The 16651-nt window shown below is 38.6% G+C and overlaps 1 protein-coding gene across 14 annotated transcripts in view; it reads left to right on the top strand.

Annotated features, from left to right (window-relative positions):
- NEBL (nebulette) overlaps positions 1-16651 on the top strand; it is a 353899-nt gene that overhangs the window by 260520 nt on the left and 76728 nt on the right. For 11 of the 14 annotated variants that reach the window (XM_067030375.1, XM_067030380.1, XM_067030379.1 and 8 more), the window contains 2 exons: positions 12966-13067; positions 13999-14100. The exons of the other annotated variants lie outside the window; for them this stretch is intronic. In XM_067030375.1, coding sequence (XP_066886476.1) covers positions 12966-13067; positions 13999-14100 — 204 coding nt within the window. The remainder of the gene's footprint in view (positions 1-12965; positions 13068-13998; positions 14101-16651) is intronic. 14 annotated transcript variants of the gene reach the window in all.

Below are 16651 nucleotides of genomic sequence, written 5' to 3'. Positions count from 1 at the left end.
ACAGCTCCTGGGGAGACCCTTTCTAACTCTAAAATTCAATGAAATTCAAATACGGAAGTTCCTTATCATAGAGCTGAGGTTATTATTTTTACTCTGCCTTTTCTTTTAAAAAAGTCTTTGATTGAGGGATTGAGGGAATAGAGTATAAAGCCCCTTTCTCCTCCATTCAATACTGTGTACTTATGGGAGAAGGATGTATTTACTTACAGTCCTGTGCCTGCTTGGCTCAACCTTTACATGCAAAGTTTGTACACATAATAGGATTTAGAAAGTGTTTAAGACTATTTACTCAGATTTAAGGGGAGAATGATATTTGTATTCTACCTGTGAAGTAGTTGATATTCCCCTAGAGTCAGGTCGCTTAGAATAATACATTTGTTGTCCCAAAGATATGAAATTTAAACGTGGGTCTTGAAAACCACAGGAAAGCAAGTACGTCTCTTGGTTCAGTAGGTGAGGCTGCAGCATCTCCGTGAAAGACAAAACCATGTCTCCCAGAAGACTTCAGTAAAATGAAATTCATTTGCAGAGAATTTAACTAATAGGGTTACCTCTTCATGATGCGGAATGTCACTTTGCACTATGCCTATTAATGACTTAATTTAATTTAAAATAAAATGTGCATCTGATTTACCTAGAAACAATGCATGTCAGCATCTTTGCTTATCTTTTTATGTTTCCACCAAAATCGAGTCAGCTTTCTGATATCTGTTAGAGAACCAAGAAACTGGGATGATTACAGTTAAGAGCTTTTAATTTCTCCCTCCTTTTTGGTCAAACTTTTCAGTGGGCCAAATGGAATCATTTTTCTTTCAGAACCTTACTGTCCTTTATGCCTTTGGAGATGTGAATAAGCAGGGTGGGGGAGAGGATTCTTTCTGACTGGCCAACTGAATCTCCACTTCTGAATAACTGAAAGTTCCAAGGGGAAGAGTATTCTGGGGGCAGTAGTCTCTTCTTTCACCCCGAATTCGATGATCATGGAACAGGAAAAAATTATTTCTCATAATATCCTCCACTGTCACATATGATAGAAAAGGAGTTGGGAGTCGGGCCAGGGTTAAAATGCTACCTTTGCCACATGTTGCCTGGATGACCTTGGACAAGTTACAAATGTCTCCAAATCTGTTTTTGGTTTTTTTTTTTTTTTTTTTTCATCTGTAAATTGGGGCAATGATACCCATCTCACAGGGCTCTTGCAAGTGATAAATGAGATATGTAAAGGGCTCTGTAGAAGAGCCAGTCCATAAAATATTAGTTCTGTTTGGTCCTCCTTCAGTTTTAAAAGGTGATTTAAGAGTTTAGGGTGATACATATAGCTGATCCACTTTGTTGTACAGCAGAAACTAACACAACATTGTAAAGCAATTATACTCCAATAAAGACACTTTAAAAAAAAGAGTTTAGGGTGATATCATAGTTAATTCAAAACAATGAAACTAGGTTAGATTTCTAAAAAGGCCAAATCAATATGAAATTTATATTAAGAAGCATTTAGGTCAGAAGGGCATATTCAAAAGATTCCTGAACCCAGTTAACTACCTATCTTGTTGATACTGCAGTCAAAAAATGATTAAAAAGAGCCAATCTAAATTTTTTTGTATCTTCAGGGATGTACCCCTGCCAGATTTTTTCTAATGTAATTAGAGGAACTAGAGATATTCTATCCTGTTACTTTCCCCTAAAGATGGGCTTGAAATGAAAACCCCAGTAACATTAATAGTTTTCATGAATCTTATCAGAGACATGAAGTCCAGTACTTCTAAAGTAAGTCAAACAAATTTTAAACTGCCATTTTAAGTTTTATAAATAATGTGGTCTGTATAGACTTGTGATGAAATTAGAGTGGTAAACTTTCCCAAAATGACATATTGGTAATCAGTTCAATGTGTATTAGAAAGAAGTATCCAGCAGGGGAAACCAGAGACTTAATGTTCTTTTCAAGAATGATATATGTACTTTCTTAACATTAATAAAAACTTTTCTCTTAGAGGAAAACATAGGCAGAACACTCTTTGACATAAATCACAGCAAGATCTTTTTTGATCCATCTCCTAGAGTAATGGAAATAAAATAAAAAATAAACAAATGGGACCTAATGAAACTTAAAAGCTTTTGCACAGCAAAGGAAACCATAAACAAGACCAAAAGACAACCCTCTGAATGGGAGAAAATATTTTCAAACGAAGCAACTGACGAAGGATTAATCTCCAAAATATACAAGCAGCTCATGCAGCTCAGTATCAGAAAAAACAAAACAGTCCAATCTAAAAATGGGCAGAAGACCTAAATAGACATTTCTCCAAAGAAGACAGATTGCCAACAAACACTTGAAAAGATACTCAACATCACTAATCATTAGAGAAATGCAAATCAAAACCACAAAGAGATATCACCTCACACTGGTCAGAATGGCCATCATCAAAAAATCTATAAACAATAAATGCTGGAGAGGGTGTGGAGAAAAGGGAACCCTCCTACACTGTTGGTGCGAATGTAAATTGATACAGCCACTGTGGAGAACGGTATGGAGGTTCCTTAAAAAACTAAAAATAGAACTACCATATGACCCAGCAATCCCACTACTGGGCATATACCATGAGAAAACCATAAGTCAAAAAGATACATGCACCACAACGTTCACTGCAGCACATATTTACAATTGCCAGGACATGAAAGCAACCTAAATGTCCATCGACAGATGAGTGGGGAAAGAAGATGTGGCACATATATACAATGGAATATTACTCTGCCATAAAAAGAAAGGAAACTGAGTTATTTGTAATGAAGTGGATGGACCTAGAGGCTGTCATACAGAGTGAAGTAAGTCAAAGGGAAAAACAAGTACCGTATACTAACACACATATATGGAATCTAGAAAAATGGTACTGATGAGAGCCTAGTGGCAGGGCAGGAATAAAGACGCAGATGTAGGGAATGGACTTGAGGACACGGGGTGAAGGGGAAGCTGGGATGAAGTCAGAGAGTAGCACTGACATATATACACTAGCAAATGTAAAGTGGATGGCTGGTGGGAAGCTGCTGCACAGCACAGGGAGGTCAGCTCGGTGCTTTGTGACCACCTAGAGGAGTGGGATAGGGAGGGAGGGAGGGAGACGCAAGAGGGAGGGGATATGGGGATGTATGTATACTTATAGCTGATTCACTTTGTTTTGCAACAGAAACTAACACAACATCGTAAAGCAATTATACTCCAGTAAATATTAAATAAAACCCTAATAGGCAGACAATTTCTATTCCGTCAGAGAGAAATCTTAAGGATAAATCAGTTAAATGATACTGGAAAAACATTTGTGACTCCGTGATTCCATGATGTGACTTAAAATAACAGCGCTTTTAGAATTTAGCATTAAAATAGGTATATTAGTATTTTGTTCATCTCTAAGGCAGAATAGTTAGTAATACCTATTCTGCTTTCTTCACAAGACTGTGGTGGTGATAAAATTAAATCATGTATAAGAAAAATTTGTCAACTCTAAAATGCTTTTATAAACAATGATAATACTGCCAATAATGATAAACTGTTATATACAGCTCTATATTTTACTCCACTGTTCAGAAAATTGAAAAACAATTTTGTTTTCTGATGAATATCAGATCCTGCATTTACTTATATTTCAAAGGTTTATATTTTCCTTTAAAAATAATATTTACGATTTAATGATTTAGTTGTTTTTTATATGCAGCATAACCAAACAGAAATAAATCTTATTAAGATAGAATTTCCAGTCCATGTGGTTACTTGGTGACACTTGGAGGGCTTCTCTAATGTAAGAGTTTATGACAGAGAGGGGGAAGATGGCGGAAGGGTAAGACGCGGAGATCACCTTCCTCCCTGCAGATACATCAGAAATACATCTACACGTGGAACTGCTCCTACAGAACACCCACTGAACGCTGGCAGAAGACCTCAGACCTCCCAAAAGACAAGAAACTCCCCGCGTACCTGGGTAGGCAAAAGAAAAAAGAATAAACAGAGACAAAAAGAATAGGGACGGGAACTGCACCAGTGGGAGGGAGCCGTGAAGGAGGAAAGGTTTCCACGCACTAGCAGCCCCTTCGCGGGCAGAGACTGTGGGTGGCAGAAGGGGGGAAGCTTCGGAGCCGCGGAGGAAAGCGCAGCAACAGGGGTGCGGAGGGCAAAGCGGAGAGATTCCGGCACAGAAGATCAGTGCCGATCAGCACTCACCAGCCCGAGAGGCTTGTCTGCTCACTTGCCGGAGCGGGCGGGGACCGGGAGCTGAGGCTCGGGCTTCAGTCGGATCCCAGGAAGAGGACTGGGGTTGGCGGCGTGACCACAGCCTGAAGGGGCTAGTGCGCCACGGCTGGCCGGGAGGGAGTCCGGGAGAAGTCTGGAGCTGCCGAGGAGACAAGAGACTTTTTCTTCCCTCTTTGTTTCCTGGTGCGCGAGGACAGGGGATTAAGCGCGCCGCTTAAAGGAGCTCCAGAGACGGGCGCGAGCTGGGGCTATCAGCGCGGACCCCAGAGACGGGCATGAGACGCTAAGGCTGCTGCTGCCGCCACCAAGAAGCCTCTGTGCGAGCACAGGTCAGTCTCCACACAGCTCCTCCCAGGAGTCTGTGCAGCCTGCCACTGCCAGGGTCCCGTGATCCAGGGACAACTTCCCTGGGAGAACGCACGGCGCGCTTCAGGCTGGTGCAGCATCACGTTGGCCTCTGCTGCCGCAGGCTCGCCCCGCATCCATACCCCTCCCTCCCCCCGGCCTGAGTGAGCCAGAGCCCCTGAATCAGCTGATCCTTTAACCCCGTCCTGTCTGAGCGAACAGCAGACGCCCTCAGGCGACCTACTTGCAGAGGTGGGGCCAAATCCAAAGCTGAACCCCAGGAGTTGCGCGAACAAAGAAGAGAAAGGGAAATCTCTCCCAGCAGCCTCAGGAGCAGCGGATTAAAGCTCCATAATCAACTTGATGTACCCTGCATCGGTGGAATACATGAGTAGACAACAAATCATGCCAAAATTGAGGCTGTGGATAGGAGAGGAAGGAACACTCCCAAACTCATTCTACGAGGCCACCTTCACCCTGATACCAAAACCAGACAAAGATGTCACAAAGAAAGAAAACGACAGGGCAATATCACTGATGAACATAGATGCAAAAATCCTCAACAAAATACTAGCAAACAGAATCCAACAGCACATTAAAAGGATCATACACCATGATCAAGTGGGGTTTATTCCAGGAATGCAGTGATTCTTCAATATACACAAATCAATCAACTTGATACACCAAATTAACAAATTGAAGGAGAAAAACCATATGGTCATCTCAGTAGATGCAGAGAAAGCTTCCAACAAAATTCAACACTCATTTATGATAAAAACCCTGCAGAAAGTAGGAATAGAGGGAACTTTTCTCAACATAATAAAGGCCATATATGACAAACCCACAGCCAACATCATCCTCAATGGTGAAAAACTGAAACCATTTCCACTAAAATCAGGAACAAGACAAGGTTGCCCACTTTCACCACTCTTATTCAACATAGTTTTGGAAGTTTTAGCCACAGCAATCAGAGAAGAAAAAGAAATGAATCCAAATCGGAAAAGAAGAAGAAAAGCTGTCACTGTTTGCAGATGACATGATTCTATACATAGAGAATCGCAAAGATGCTACCAGAAAACTACTAGAGCTAATCAATGAATTTGGTAAAGTAGCAGGATACAAAATTAATGCACAAAAATCTCTGGCATTCCTATACACTAATGATGAAAAATCTGAAAATGAAATTAAGAAAACACTCCCATTTACCATTGCAACAAAAAGAATAAAATATCTAGGAATAAACCTACCTGAGGAGGCAAAAGACGGGTATGCAGAAAATTATAAGACACTGATGAAAGAAATTAAAGATGATAGAAATAGATGGAGAGATATACCATGTTCTTGGATTGGAAGAATCAATATTGTGAAAATGACTCTACTACCCAAAGCAATCTACAGGTTCAATGCAATCCCTATCAAACTACCACTGGCATTTTTCACAGAACTAGAACAAAAAATTTCACAATTTGTATGGAAACACGAAAGATCCCGAATAGCCAAAGCAATCTTGAGAAAGAAACATGGAGCTGGAGGAATCAGGCTCCCTGACTTCAGACTATACTACAAAGCTACAGTAATCAAGACAGTATGGTACTGGCACAAAAAACATAAATGTAGATCAATGGAACAGGATAGAAAGCCCAGAGATAAACCCACACACATATGGTCACCTTATCTTTGATAAAGGAGGCAAGAATATACAGTAGAAAAAAGACAGCCTCTTCAATAAGTGGTGCTGGGATAACTGGACAGCTACATGTAAAAGAGTGAGATTAGAACACTCCCTAACACCATACACACAAATAAATTCAAAATGCATTAAAGATCTAAATGTAAGGCCAGAAACTGTCAAACTCTTAGAGGAAAACATAGGCAGAACACTCTATGACATAAGTCATAGCAAGATCCTTTTTGACCCACCTCCTAGAGAAATGGAAATAAAAGCAAAAATAAACAAATGGGACCTAATGAAACTTGAAAGCTTTTGCACAACAAAGGAAACCATAAGCAAGACCAAAAGACAACCCTCAGAATGGGAGAAAATATTTGCAAATGAAGCAACTGACAAAGGATTAATCTCCAAAATTTACAAGCAGCTCATGCAGCTCAATAACAAAAAAACAAACAACCCAATCCAAAGATGGGCAGAAGACCTAAATAGACATTTCTCCAGAGGAGATATACAGATAGCCAACAAACACATGAAAGAATGCTCAACATCATTAATCATTAGAGAAATGCAAAATCAAAACTACAATGAAGTAGCATCTCACACCGGTCAGAATGGCCATCATCAAAAAATCTAGAAGCAATAAATGCTGGAGAGGGTGTGGAGAAAGGGGAACACTCTTGCACTGCTGGTGGGAATGTAAATTGATACAGCCACTATGGAAAACAGTATGAAGTTTCCTTTAAAAACTACAAATAGAACTACCATACGACCCAGCAATCCCACTACTGGGCATATACCCTGAGAAAACCATAATTCAAAAAGAGTCATGTACCACAATGTTCATTGCAGCTCTATCTACGACAGCCAAGGCATGGAAGCAACTTAAGTGTCCATTGACAGTTGAATGGATAAAGAAGATGTGGCACATATATATAATGAATCTTCCTCAGCCATACAAAGAAATGGAGTTATTTGTAGTGAGGTGGATGGACCTAGAGTCTGTCATACAGAGTGAAGTAAGTCAGAAAGAGAAAAACAAATACCGTATGCTAACACATATATATGGAATCTAAGGGGAAAAAAATGTCATGCAGAGACTAGGGGTAGGATGGGAATAAAACATAGACCTACTAAAGAATGGACTTGAGGATACGGGGAGGGGGAAGGGTAAGCTGGGACAATGTGAGAGAGTGGCAGGGACATATATACGCTATCAAACGTAGGGTGGATAGCTAGTGGGAAGCAGCCGCATAGCACAGGGAGATCAGTTCGGTGCTTTGTGACGACCTAGAGGGGTGGGATAGGGAGGGTGGGAGAGAGGTAGATGCAAGAGGGAAGAGGTATGGGAACATATGTGTATGTATAACTGATTCACTTTGTTATAAAGCAGAAACTAACACACTACTGTAAAGCAATTATACTCCAATAAAGATGTTAAAGAAAAAAGTTTATGACAAAAGAATTTCTTAAAGCTGACTGAACTGATGTTTTGAGATTATGACCTAATACAGTTTACACTACTTAACTTCTGTCCTATATACCTATCTTGTCTAGTTTCTTCTCACCAGGAATCATTTTAACCTTCACCAGAGTAGCAAAGGGAATGAATGAGTTCGGGGCCCAGTTGGATTTGATTTCTTTTAGTCTGTCTGCTCACATTGCCCTTAGCCTCACAGGTGTCTGTCTGTGGCTTCCATCCTGCCTGCCATCCCTCACCTCTCAATCTTTGCATCTCCAAGGGCTTGAATTTCACTGTATGGACCATCATGGTGGAGGTTTTGCTTTTCTCTAGTTTATTAACTCACCTATTAAAGAATCTCAAATCACTGTTGTCTAAACATGAAGAGCTTGCTGCAGAGTCACTGGGAATCCTTTGCTCAATGTGTCTGGCTGTACCTGAAGAATAAATGCAGCCATTTCACTTCCATTTTCAATATCTAATTGAAAGTTCCTCTTATTGTCCAAGTCCAACCGAGAATGATACAAGGAAGGGGATTCCGGATAACTAGTTCTAGCCTTGGGAGGGAGTGTTGATGGAGCCCAGCTGAGTACAGACAATCGAGCACAGCAAGGATTTAAGAAATTAATGTGTTTAAAGTGTTTAGAACAGCACCTAGCACGTGGGACACTCGGCATGACTGTAGGATACATGCAAAAGATGTGGCCTTATGAAACAGGAGTAGAAAGATTATAAGGGGAGAATAAGCTGAGATTAAAAGACAATTAAATGAGATGAAAATACAAGCTGAGGGAGAAAGTGAACGTGGTGAGATAAGGAAGAAATTCAATGACAGATTTTGATAGAATTAAAGTCTTTTTAAAAAAGTTTAACTGTAGTTGATTTGCAATATTGTGTTAGTTTCAGGTGATAAAATTAAAATCTTTATTGGAGGCACTAAAGAACAGATTTGACAACTGCAGAAAAACATATGAAATGGAGGCTGCATTTGGAGTTTCTAGGTCCAGTAACAGAAATCCATGTCGTATTAGCTCAAGTGAAAAATGAGAATTTATTGGTGTGTGTAACTGGGAAATTCAAGCTACCTTCAGGCATAACTGGCTCCAGAGGCTCCACGGTGTCACGAGGACTGTCCTTCTCTTCCCATCTCTTGGCTCTGCTTGCTTCCGTATGACTTCACTTGCAGACAGACTCTGTCTAGGTGGTCTCAAGGCTGGTGTTTCCAAAATTAAATCATCCTCACAGCAACTGATCCCAAAGGAAAGGACAGCGGTTCTTTTTCCTCCAGCCTCGGATCCATCAATGACTCTGGCCTTGCTTGGTTATGTGTCTGCCCTCGATTTAATCATGGTTTCCCAAGGGTTGGGGTATCTGATTGGACAGCCTGTCACATGGCCACTCCTGTCACTAGGCAGGAAGGCTGCTTTTGATGGCCCCACTAGATCACGTGGAGTGAGGGAGGGGCAGTTTCCAAATAAATAATGCTGCTAGGCAGATCACATGTCCACTACAAAGGAATGATTTAGGAAAATGACCCAGATATGTGGGAAAGGGCAAGGAAGTAAATTCAGTGGGGAAAAAAAGGCGGGAGGAAGAGATCAAGCATGTACAGTAATATTCTAGGTGCTCCTGAGGAAGAAACCATAACTAGTCTTTGCGAAAATATTATATACTACTAAAAAGATAAAGCAGTTTATCTTGAGTGCAAAATAAATTATAAAAGTGACAATAATATGATAAAGATTGTATTTTCCTGTATAGGACCTATAGATGATAAGGATGAAACTTCACTGAAAGCTAAAATGAAAGATTTAAAGAAATGGAGAAATATACCTTCTCCTGTGAACAGACTGAAATCTTGTTGAGATATCATTTTTCCCTACATTGTTTGGTAGGTTTAATGCAATGCCCATTAAAATTCCATTTGTTTCCTATGGAACTTACTAGGATTATTCTAATGTTCATTAGTGAGAATAACTAGTTTAAAGTTAAGAAAAAATTTGAAATAGAAGAGTCATAAAGGGAACTTGGTTTAATGGATATAAATCGTTATAGTCATACGTTTAAGAAATGTGTGAGTGAGACAGTGAATGTTAAGTCCTTAATATGGTAGCTGGTACATAATAAATGGCCTAAAATGACAATTACGGTTACTGTTATTATTATTATTTCTCCTCCTCCTCCTCTTTCTTCCCTCCCCCTTTCACTTCTCCTCCCTCCGCCTTCTTTTTCATTCTCTTACTCTGAGGATACGATAGGGAACAAAACATTAAATAAAACGAGGCAAAATCAGTCCTTGACCCTCAGGCCTGCACCTCTCCTGAGTTGAGTTTCAGGAATTTTCAGAGATTTTCAGAGATTTTCAAGAATCTCTGTCTTTCTTCTTATTCAAAGCAGTTTTTTATAGAACACCATCTCGTCTTGAGAAGACTGCCTGGAGAACGGGGTCCCATCTGTCGTGGTCCCAACACAGTGAGCATTTAGGGTTGGGATTATTCAGAAAAAAAAAAGAGTGTACGTGCGCGTGTGTGTGTATATATATATATATATATTTTTTTTTTTTTTTTTTTTTTTCTTTTGCCCTTCCTCTGGCAAACCTCTCTTCCACTGTAACGTTTTTATTCTTCCTCAGTTGTGACGGCCTGAGGAAGGGAGCAAACACGTGTTGCAGACATTTGAGAAATGTCAGATGAGCTTCCCTTGGCCCTAAGTAACAGGTTAGATGGAGAAAGATGAGTAATCTGCTCGGGTAGCCTTGTTTCCGATGTTCAGACATCCTTGCAGGCAGCGAAAATCAGGAGCTCAGTGTCCCTCAGCGTAAGCCCCCATTCCTGTGGGGTAACCTCAAGCCTTGATATTCTGGGAGATCGGTAGAGACAGACTCCTGGGCTTTTCTCCTGGGTGGCTCTGTGGTGTCCGCTTGTTTGAATGTGCAGCTCATGTCACTCTTAATATTTGTTTTGAGTCACATATGCTGGCCTCTAATTTGCAATTTACATGGATGATGGGGCCCTATTCTTTGTCCCGCTCCCGCCGCCTTTGTGCAGTTCACCTCTCTTCACACAGCCATTAGGCTGAACAGCATATAATTAGGTAACCCATGTAAAGCATAGATTTCTGAAAGGTTGCAGCTCTTTTCAAAAAGTAAGGGTTTACATTTTTACTCTCATTCTTTTCTAACCAAAAAGACATTCCCCCCTACGGCTTTCATATGAATGTAGTAACTGAGAAACAGTCAGTCTTGTAGGTGGGTAATAATTTTGGTGTGTTTTCACCTGAGAGTCCATTTTTATTTACACAGTTTGTGTTGACCTTGGTGCAGGCTGAGGTTGATTGGCCACCATTTGTAGATGAGTGCGTTGCTTTTTGAAACCAGTCAAAATTGGCTTATTTTAAATCCCCGAAGATTGTAAACTCACCCAATAAAATAACTCAGTTTTCAGATTATTTTTGTTTCTTTTGCTACCGGTGTGCACAAAACCTACTTAAAATTGCTTAACGTAAAGCCTATGAAAATGCAAGTAGTGAAGGAAACATGTTCTTGCCAAAATGATGCTAATGATATTTAAGCTGTGTTCACTTGTCAGACAGGTTCATGATTATAAACATAGTTTAAAAAGTAGTTGGTGGTGAGGCCAGTGCAAGCTCTTTTTTTTTTTTTTTTTTTAATTTATTTATTTGGCTGCATCAGGTCTTAGTTGTGGCTCGTGGGATCTAGGTTCCCTGACCGGGACCCTCTGCATTGGGAGCATGGAGCCTTAGCCACTGGACCACCAGGGAAGTCCCAGTGCAAGCTCTTAAATAGAAGTGTATATACATGCTTCATTGAAATAAAATCGTATAATGCATTAGGGATCCTATGAAAGTTTTAATGCATTATCATTTCTCACACTTGATATTATTTTGAAAGAAATAAAAATGTACAAATTTTTTTTAACGCTGTAAGGTTGAAAGGAAAATAACAAGATACATTGATATTATCCAGAGCACTGATTCATAGTGGTCAACTGGGGAATTCATTAAAATGCAGATTCTTGCACCCCATTTACCAAAATTCTGTTACAGAGGATTGAGGATGGATCTCAGGAATCTAAAAATTTTAATAAGTACCCCAGATGATGCTATTGCAGAAAGCTTGCAGGCAACATTAGAAATACAATTAATTATGCATTTTGTATAGATGTTCAGTTGTACATTTCTGTGTTCTACCTTTTACATCTTGAAAAAGTGAAGATGGGTTTTAAAAATGACTGTTACTACACCCTTTGCATTATAAATTTAATAGAATCTAATGTAATGGACAAGTTGACTATCCATCCACTGGTGAATTTGCCATATAGAACTCCATCTGGCAAATTAATAAATATTTCTTCAGCTCATGACCGATCTCAGGAAATAAGAGAAGCAGATAGACAGTGAGTTGTTTGCCCATCAGGGATTATATGAGTTGGCTTCTGGTCTCTCCTCTCATTTGTCAGTCAAGTTAATGTAAATGACCACTGTCATCTAAAGTATGTTTGGCAAAATTTATATATATTTTTCTCTTTAAATCTCTATTTTCCACACTTTGGTTTGATTGTATCTAATGTGTATTCAGAGGATGAATATTCCTTAATGTGGATCCTTTTATTGTTGGAGGATCAAGTAATTGAAATGATATTTACTAGAATAAAACTATCAGTACCCATCACTAGGCCTCCCAGATAAGGGGCATTTGAAGAGTCCAATCAGAAAAGGAAGAGAAAGGTATGGTTGGGAGGGTGAAAGCTGGAGAGTTCCAGAGTTTCACATACCCTGACCCCAGGAAATGATTTTCCATATTCGTGTGCTGGAGCTTATCCTGTATCCCCTGGGGGTCAAGACTGTGTGGTAGACAATTTAAAGCCCTTGGTGAGGATATTCTGTATGTGAATATGCACATATGCACTTACACAGAATGACATGCTTATAAGGATGGTACATGTAAAATCTTATAAGATAGGTTCTGTGCCAATGTCTTGGGATTATATTTTTTATGTTGTATAAATTCAGTTCATATGCAGTAATGTTAGTGAGGCATTAACATAGTAAAAAGAGAATATAGTTATCCAAATAAATGTTGCACATAAAAATTAAAAAAAAAAACAGGGTCAGTGGCTTTCTTAAAAGATTATGGCAAGGATAAATTGTTATGGACATTAAGGCTAGCAGCTATTGAAACTACTCATTTCTGTTTTCTCTTTTTCAATCAAAACTGTCTCTTTGATCAGATTTTTTACAGAAAAGATGTGCAGGACACCCACATGTACAATGCGGAGCTTGACAGACCAGACATCAAGATGGCGACACAGATCTCCAAGATCATAAGCAATGTAATCTCTCTTTCTTCTCTTGAGCAGAATTGATTTCTCATTTTTGCAGGAGACAAAGTGGCTTTGGTTGTTGGGTGGTTAATTTAGTTAGTGAAAGTAATCAATCTGAATTAATGACATCTCAATTTTTTCATCTGAATTATCCATTTCACTATGTAAACTATTTGGATATGTGCAGAAACTGATCAAACTGGACTTGACCATGGCTCTGTTGTCATGCTTTAAAAAAAATAAATACTATTCAGGCATAAGATAACATTCAAATGTCTGAGCCTGAGAATCAAGTTTGTCATTCGTCTGGTCCCATTTTATCTCTCACCTTGTCCCAAAGAACTTCACTTGGCCTTGTTTCCATCTTGTTGCTGTTAATTGTGCAGGTTCTCTTTGGTCAGCATTTACCCATTCATATTTCCTATACATCATGGCTGTTTTTATCTTCCCTAAGACATCCTTCTTGGTTAATACCATGTTACTTAAACATACCTTACATCCTGATTAAAAATGATTACTTAACTTGAACCAAATATTTGAGTAACATAGGCTATACTCACCTTAAAAAAATCATTAATTATTTACTAAATTCAACTGCATGTTAACCAAACAGGGTTAGATCAGTTCCTAAGACTAAACAAAGCCGGAAGACATCTGTATGCAGAATGCAGGGTCTCAATTATCTAGAAATTTATCCTGGATAACATAAACACAGTGATGACGATGACTGGATTCATGGACTCAAACTTAGTAATTATTTTACTACAAAAAAGTTGTTTTTATAAAATCAGTTTCTTCTTAGCAGTCAGCATTTTAGTATTTGGTGAGTTGTAAGGAACATTTTTTATGGACTGAGGGTCAATTTTATTTTGGCTATTATCAATGTAATTTTTCATTGGAAAGTAGAAATATTCAACATTCTCTTATTTATTCATTTTAGGCTGAATACAAGAAAGGGCAAGGAGTAATGAATAAAGAGCCCGCTGTAATTGGAAGACCAGATTTTGAACATGCTGTGGAAGCTTCTAAACTTTCTAGTCAAGTAAGAATCTAGTGATGATTCCACAATGATTTTATTCAGAGATTTTGTTTCTAGCAGCACTGGAAGATACTTTACTTTAGGTAATGTCTTTAATTGCAAGAATATGTAACGATAATGTTTCTGTAACCATGTCAGACAGGATTACAATAATTGTAAATTTCAGTAAGGAATAAAATAAGTCCAATTTTAAGCATAAAACTAAGTTTTCTTTTCTCCTGGCTCAAATTCTAACCTTTTTCTATGAGTTCAGCCATGTTGTCACATTTCCTAGGATTTCTAGAATTTGGCAATAGTCATATCAATTAGATTAGAAGAATAATTAAATTTCTATCTATACACGCATACACAGAACTTTTAACGTAGTAAGAAAAATAGCAATTTTCTCAATTTTTAAATGCTTTAATCACAAAGTAAAAAAGAGGTAATGTAAATGAAGAGAACATTGAAATCATAAAAAGGGTCTGAAAAAGTGTAGAGACGTGCCATATTTTTGGCTGAACATCTCAATAGATAAAAATTTCAATTTTCCCAAAATTAATATATAAATGTCATGCAATTTCAATTAGAATCCAACAGTTTTTTTTGAAGTATGGGTAAATGATCTTAGAGTTTGAATGGAAAGGAAATGCCTGAGAATAGCCTTTAAAAGTATGAAAGTGAAGACCAGTGAAAGAGAACTTAAGTTGTGAGTTACCATAACGTAGTATAAAACCACTGAAATTAAATCAATATGGGGTTGATATAGTAAGAGATAAAATAATCAGTAGGTTAGACTAGGGAATCCTGAAATAGGTTCCAATGTGTATAAGAATTTAATATATGATAAAAGTGTTGGTTTAAGTCAGTGGGAAAAAGTTGTATTAGTTAATAAACAGTGCTGACATAACTGACCATCCATCTAGGTAAAAATAAAATTGGACCTGAATCTTAAACCATTTACAAAATGAATTCCAGATGGATTAAAGATGTGAATGTAAACCAAACAAAATTTTTTAAACCTTAAAAGAAAATCCAAGAGACTATATATACCACATAGGGATAACAGAGTTCTTCTTAAAACTGGAGAACCAGAAGCTATAAAATAATAGTTAGACATGCTTGACTATATAAAAATTAACAACTCTTGTAATGGAAAAAGGTAACATTTGCAAAGTCAGTGATAACAAACAGTAATTTTTATGCATGTATGGTGTTGTCAACTTGGAAAATGTCCATTCCTCAAGTTGCAAAAGTCTTAATTCGATTATACTTCAAAATGGAGAGATGTAAAAGGGGAAAACTGTAAAATCTAACTGAAGAACATAAAATACTATCTGAAAAAATGAGAAGGTCTACTATGTTCTTAGCTTTGGAGGACCTGAGAAGGGCCGTGACTTCAAGCTCTTCTCAACCCAAATAACACTCACTGAAGAGCAGGGGATATTGGCACAGACCTGGCAGCTCTTCCGGTATCGCTTTAGATTTTCTGGCTTCTTACAATTTCAGCCTTTTCTGGGGGCAAAGAGTTCCTATCGGTTGTGTAGGAGAAGCGGCAGATTCTAGAAAAGCAGTACAATTTGGCTGAGTAATTAAGAAAGTGGGCTGTAGACCTGGACCGTGAGTTCCTGGTCCTGCTGCTGGCTCACTGAGTGACTTTGGACAGATGGCTTAATTTCTCCATCTGCAGTTTCCTGGCCCGTAAAATGGCATGGCAGCAATACTGCTTCTTCAGGTTGTTGTGAGGATTAAATGAATTACCGTGACCAGCTTAAAACACTGCCTGACCCATAGAAACACTGACCCATAGAAACCCTACCCGGGTTCTTAGGCAGACTTAAAAAAAAAACCCTCAAATCATTTAATAACTGAATTATCAGATGCCTAAGCAGATTGTAATTTGCAAGTTACATTATGTCTGTCATCTTTGTTTTTTTATGACATTTTTGTTGATCTCACAGTGTACAAACTCATTAGAAAAGGGAAAAACTGGGCAGATGAATATATAGGACTTCCGGAATGAACTTGCTATGTTCATTTGTATTTTCAGGTGCATTGACTAGAAATAAAGGCAGAAAGTGTAGTTTCTAATTTTTATTGACAACTTTGGAGATCATGTAGTCTCTTGCTCCTAAGCTAATGAGATTGTGAATATAGGAGCCCCCGAAGGCAAGTAGGTACGTAGAAGGGAATAATTTAGGAATGCAGTAAGCTGGGAAGCTAGGGGCAGGATGTAAGATGCAGAACGGAAAAAGTAAGAGAGCACCTGGCTTGTGAGAGGGAAGATGATGACAGGGCAGTGCCCATGGTTTGGAGAGATAAGACACCCTGATGAAAAGACAGAAAGAGAAAGCGAGAGGGCACAATTCTCCCATTTTACCTGGAAATTGAGCTCTGTGGGATTGAACCTGGAAAAAGTAGTGGAAACAAAACTCTTCCTATGTTAACTTGTACAATAGCCTTGCTCCCATAGTTGTAAAGTCTAGGAGGCACATAAAATTATGGTCAAGTAATTAAAAGAAAATCAGTGAAAAATGAAAGTGAAATCTCATGTGCTAAGATAAAGAGATGGGTG

The sequence above is a fragment of the Kogia breviceps genome, chromosome 3, assembly GCF_026419965.1.
Source record: "Kogia breviceps isolate mKogBre1 chromosome 3, mKogBre1 haplotype 1, whole genome shotgun sequence".
Classification (NCBI taxonomy): Eukaryota; Metazoa; Chordata; class Mammalia; order Artiodactyla; family Physeteridae; genus Kogia; species Kogia breviceps.
The sequence above is the reverse complement of the archived record's forward strand: the minus strand, read 5'-3'. Positions and strand labels throughout refer to the sequence as shown.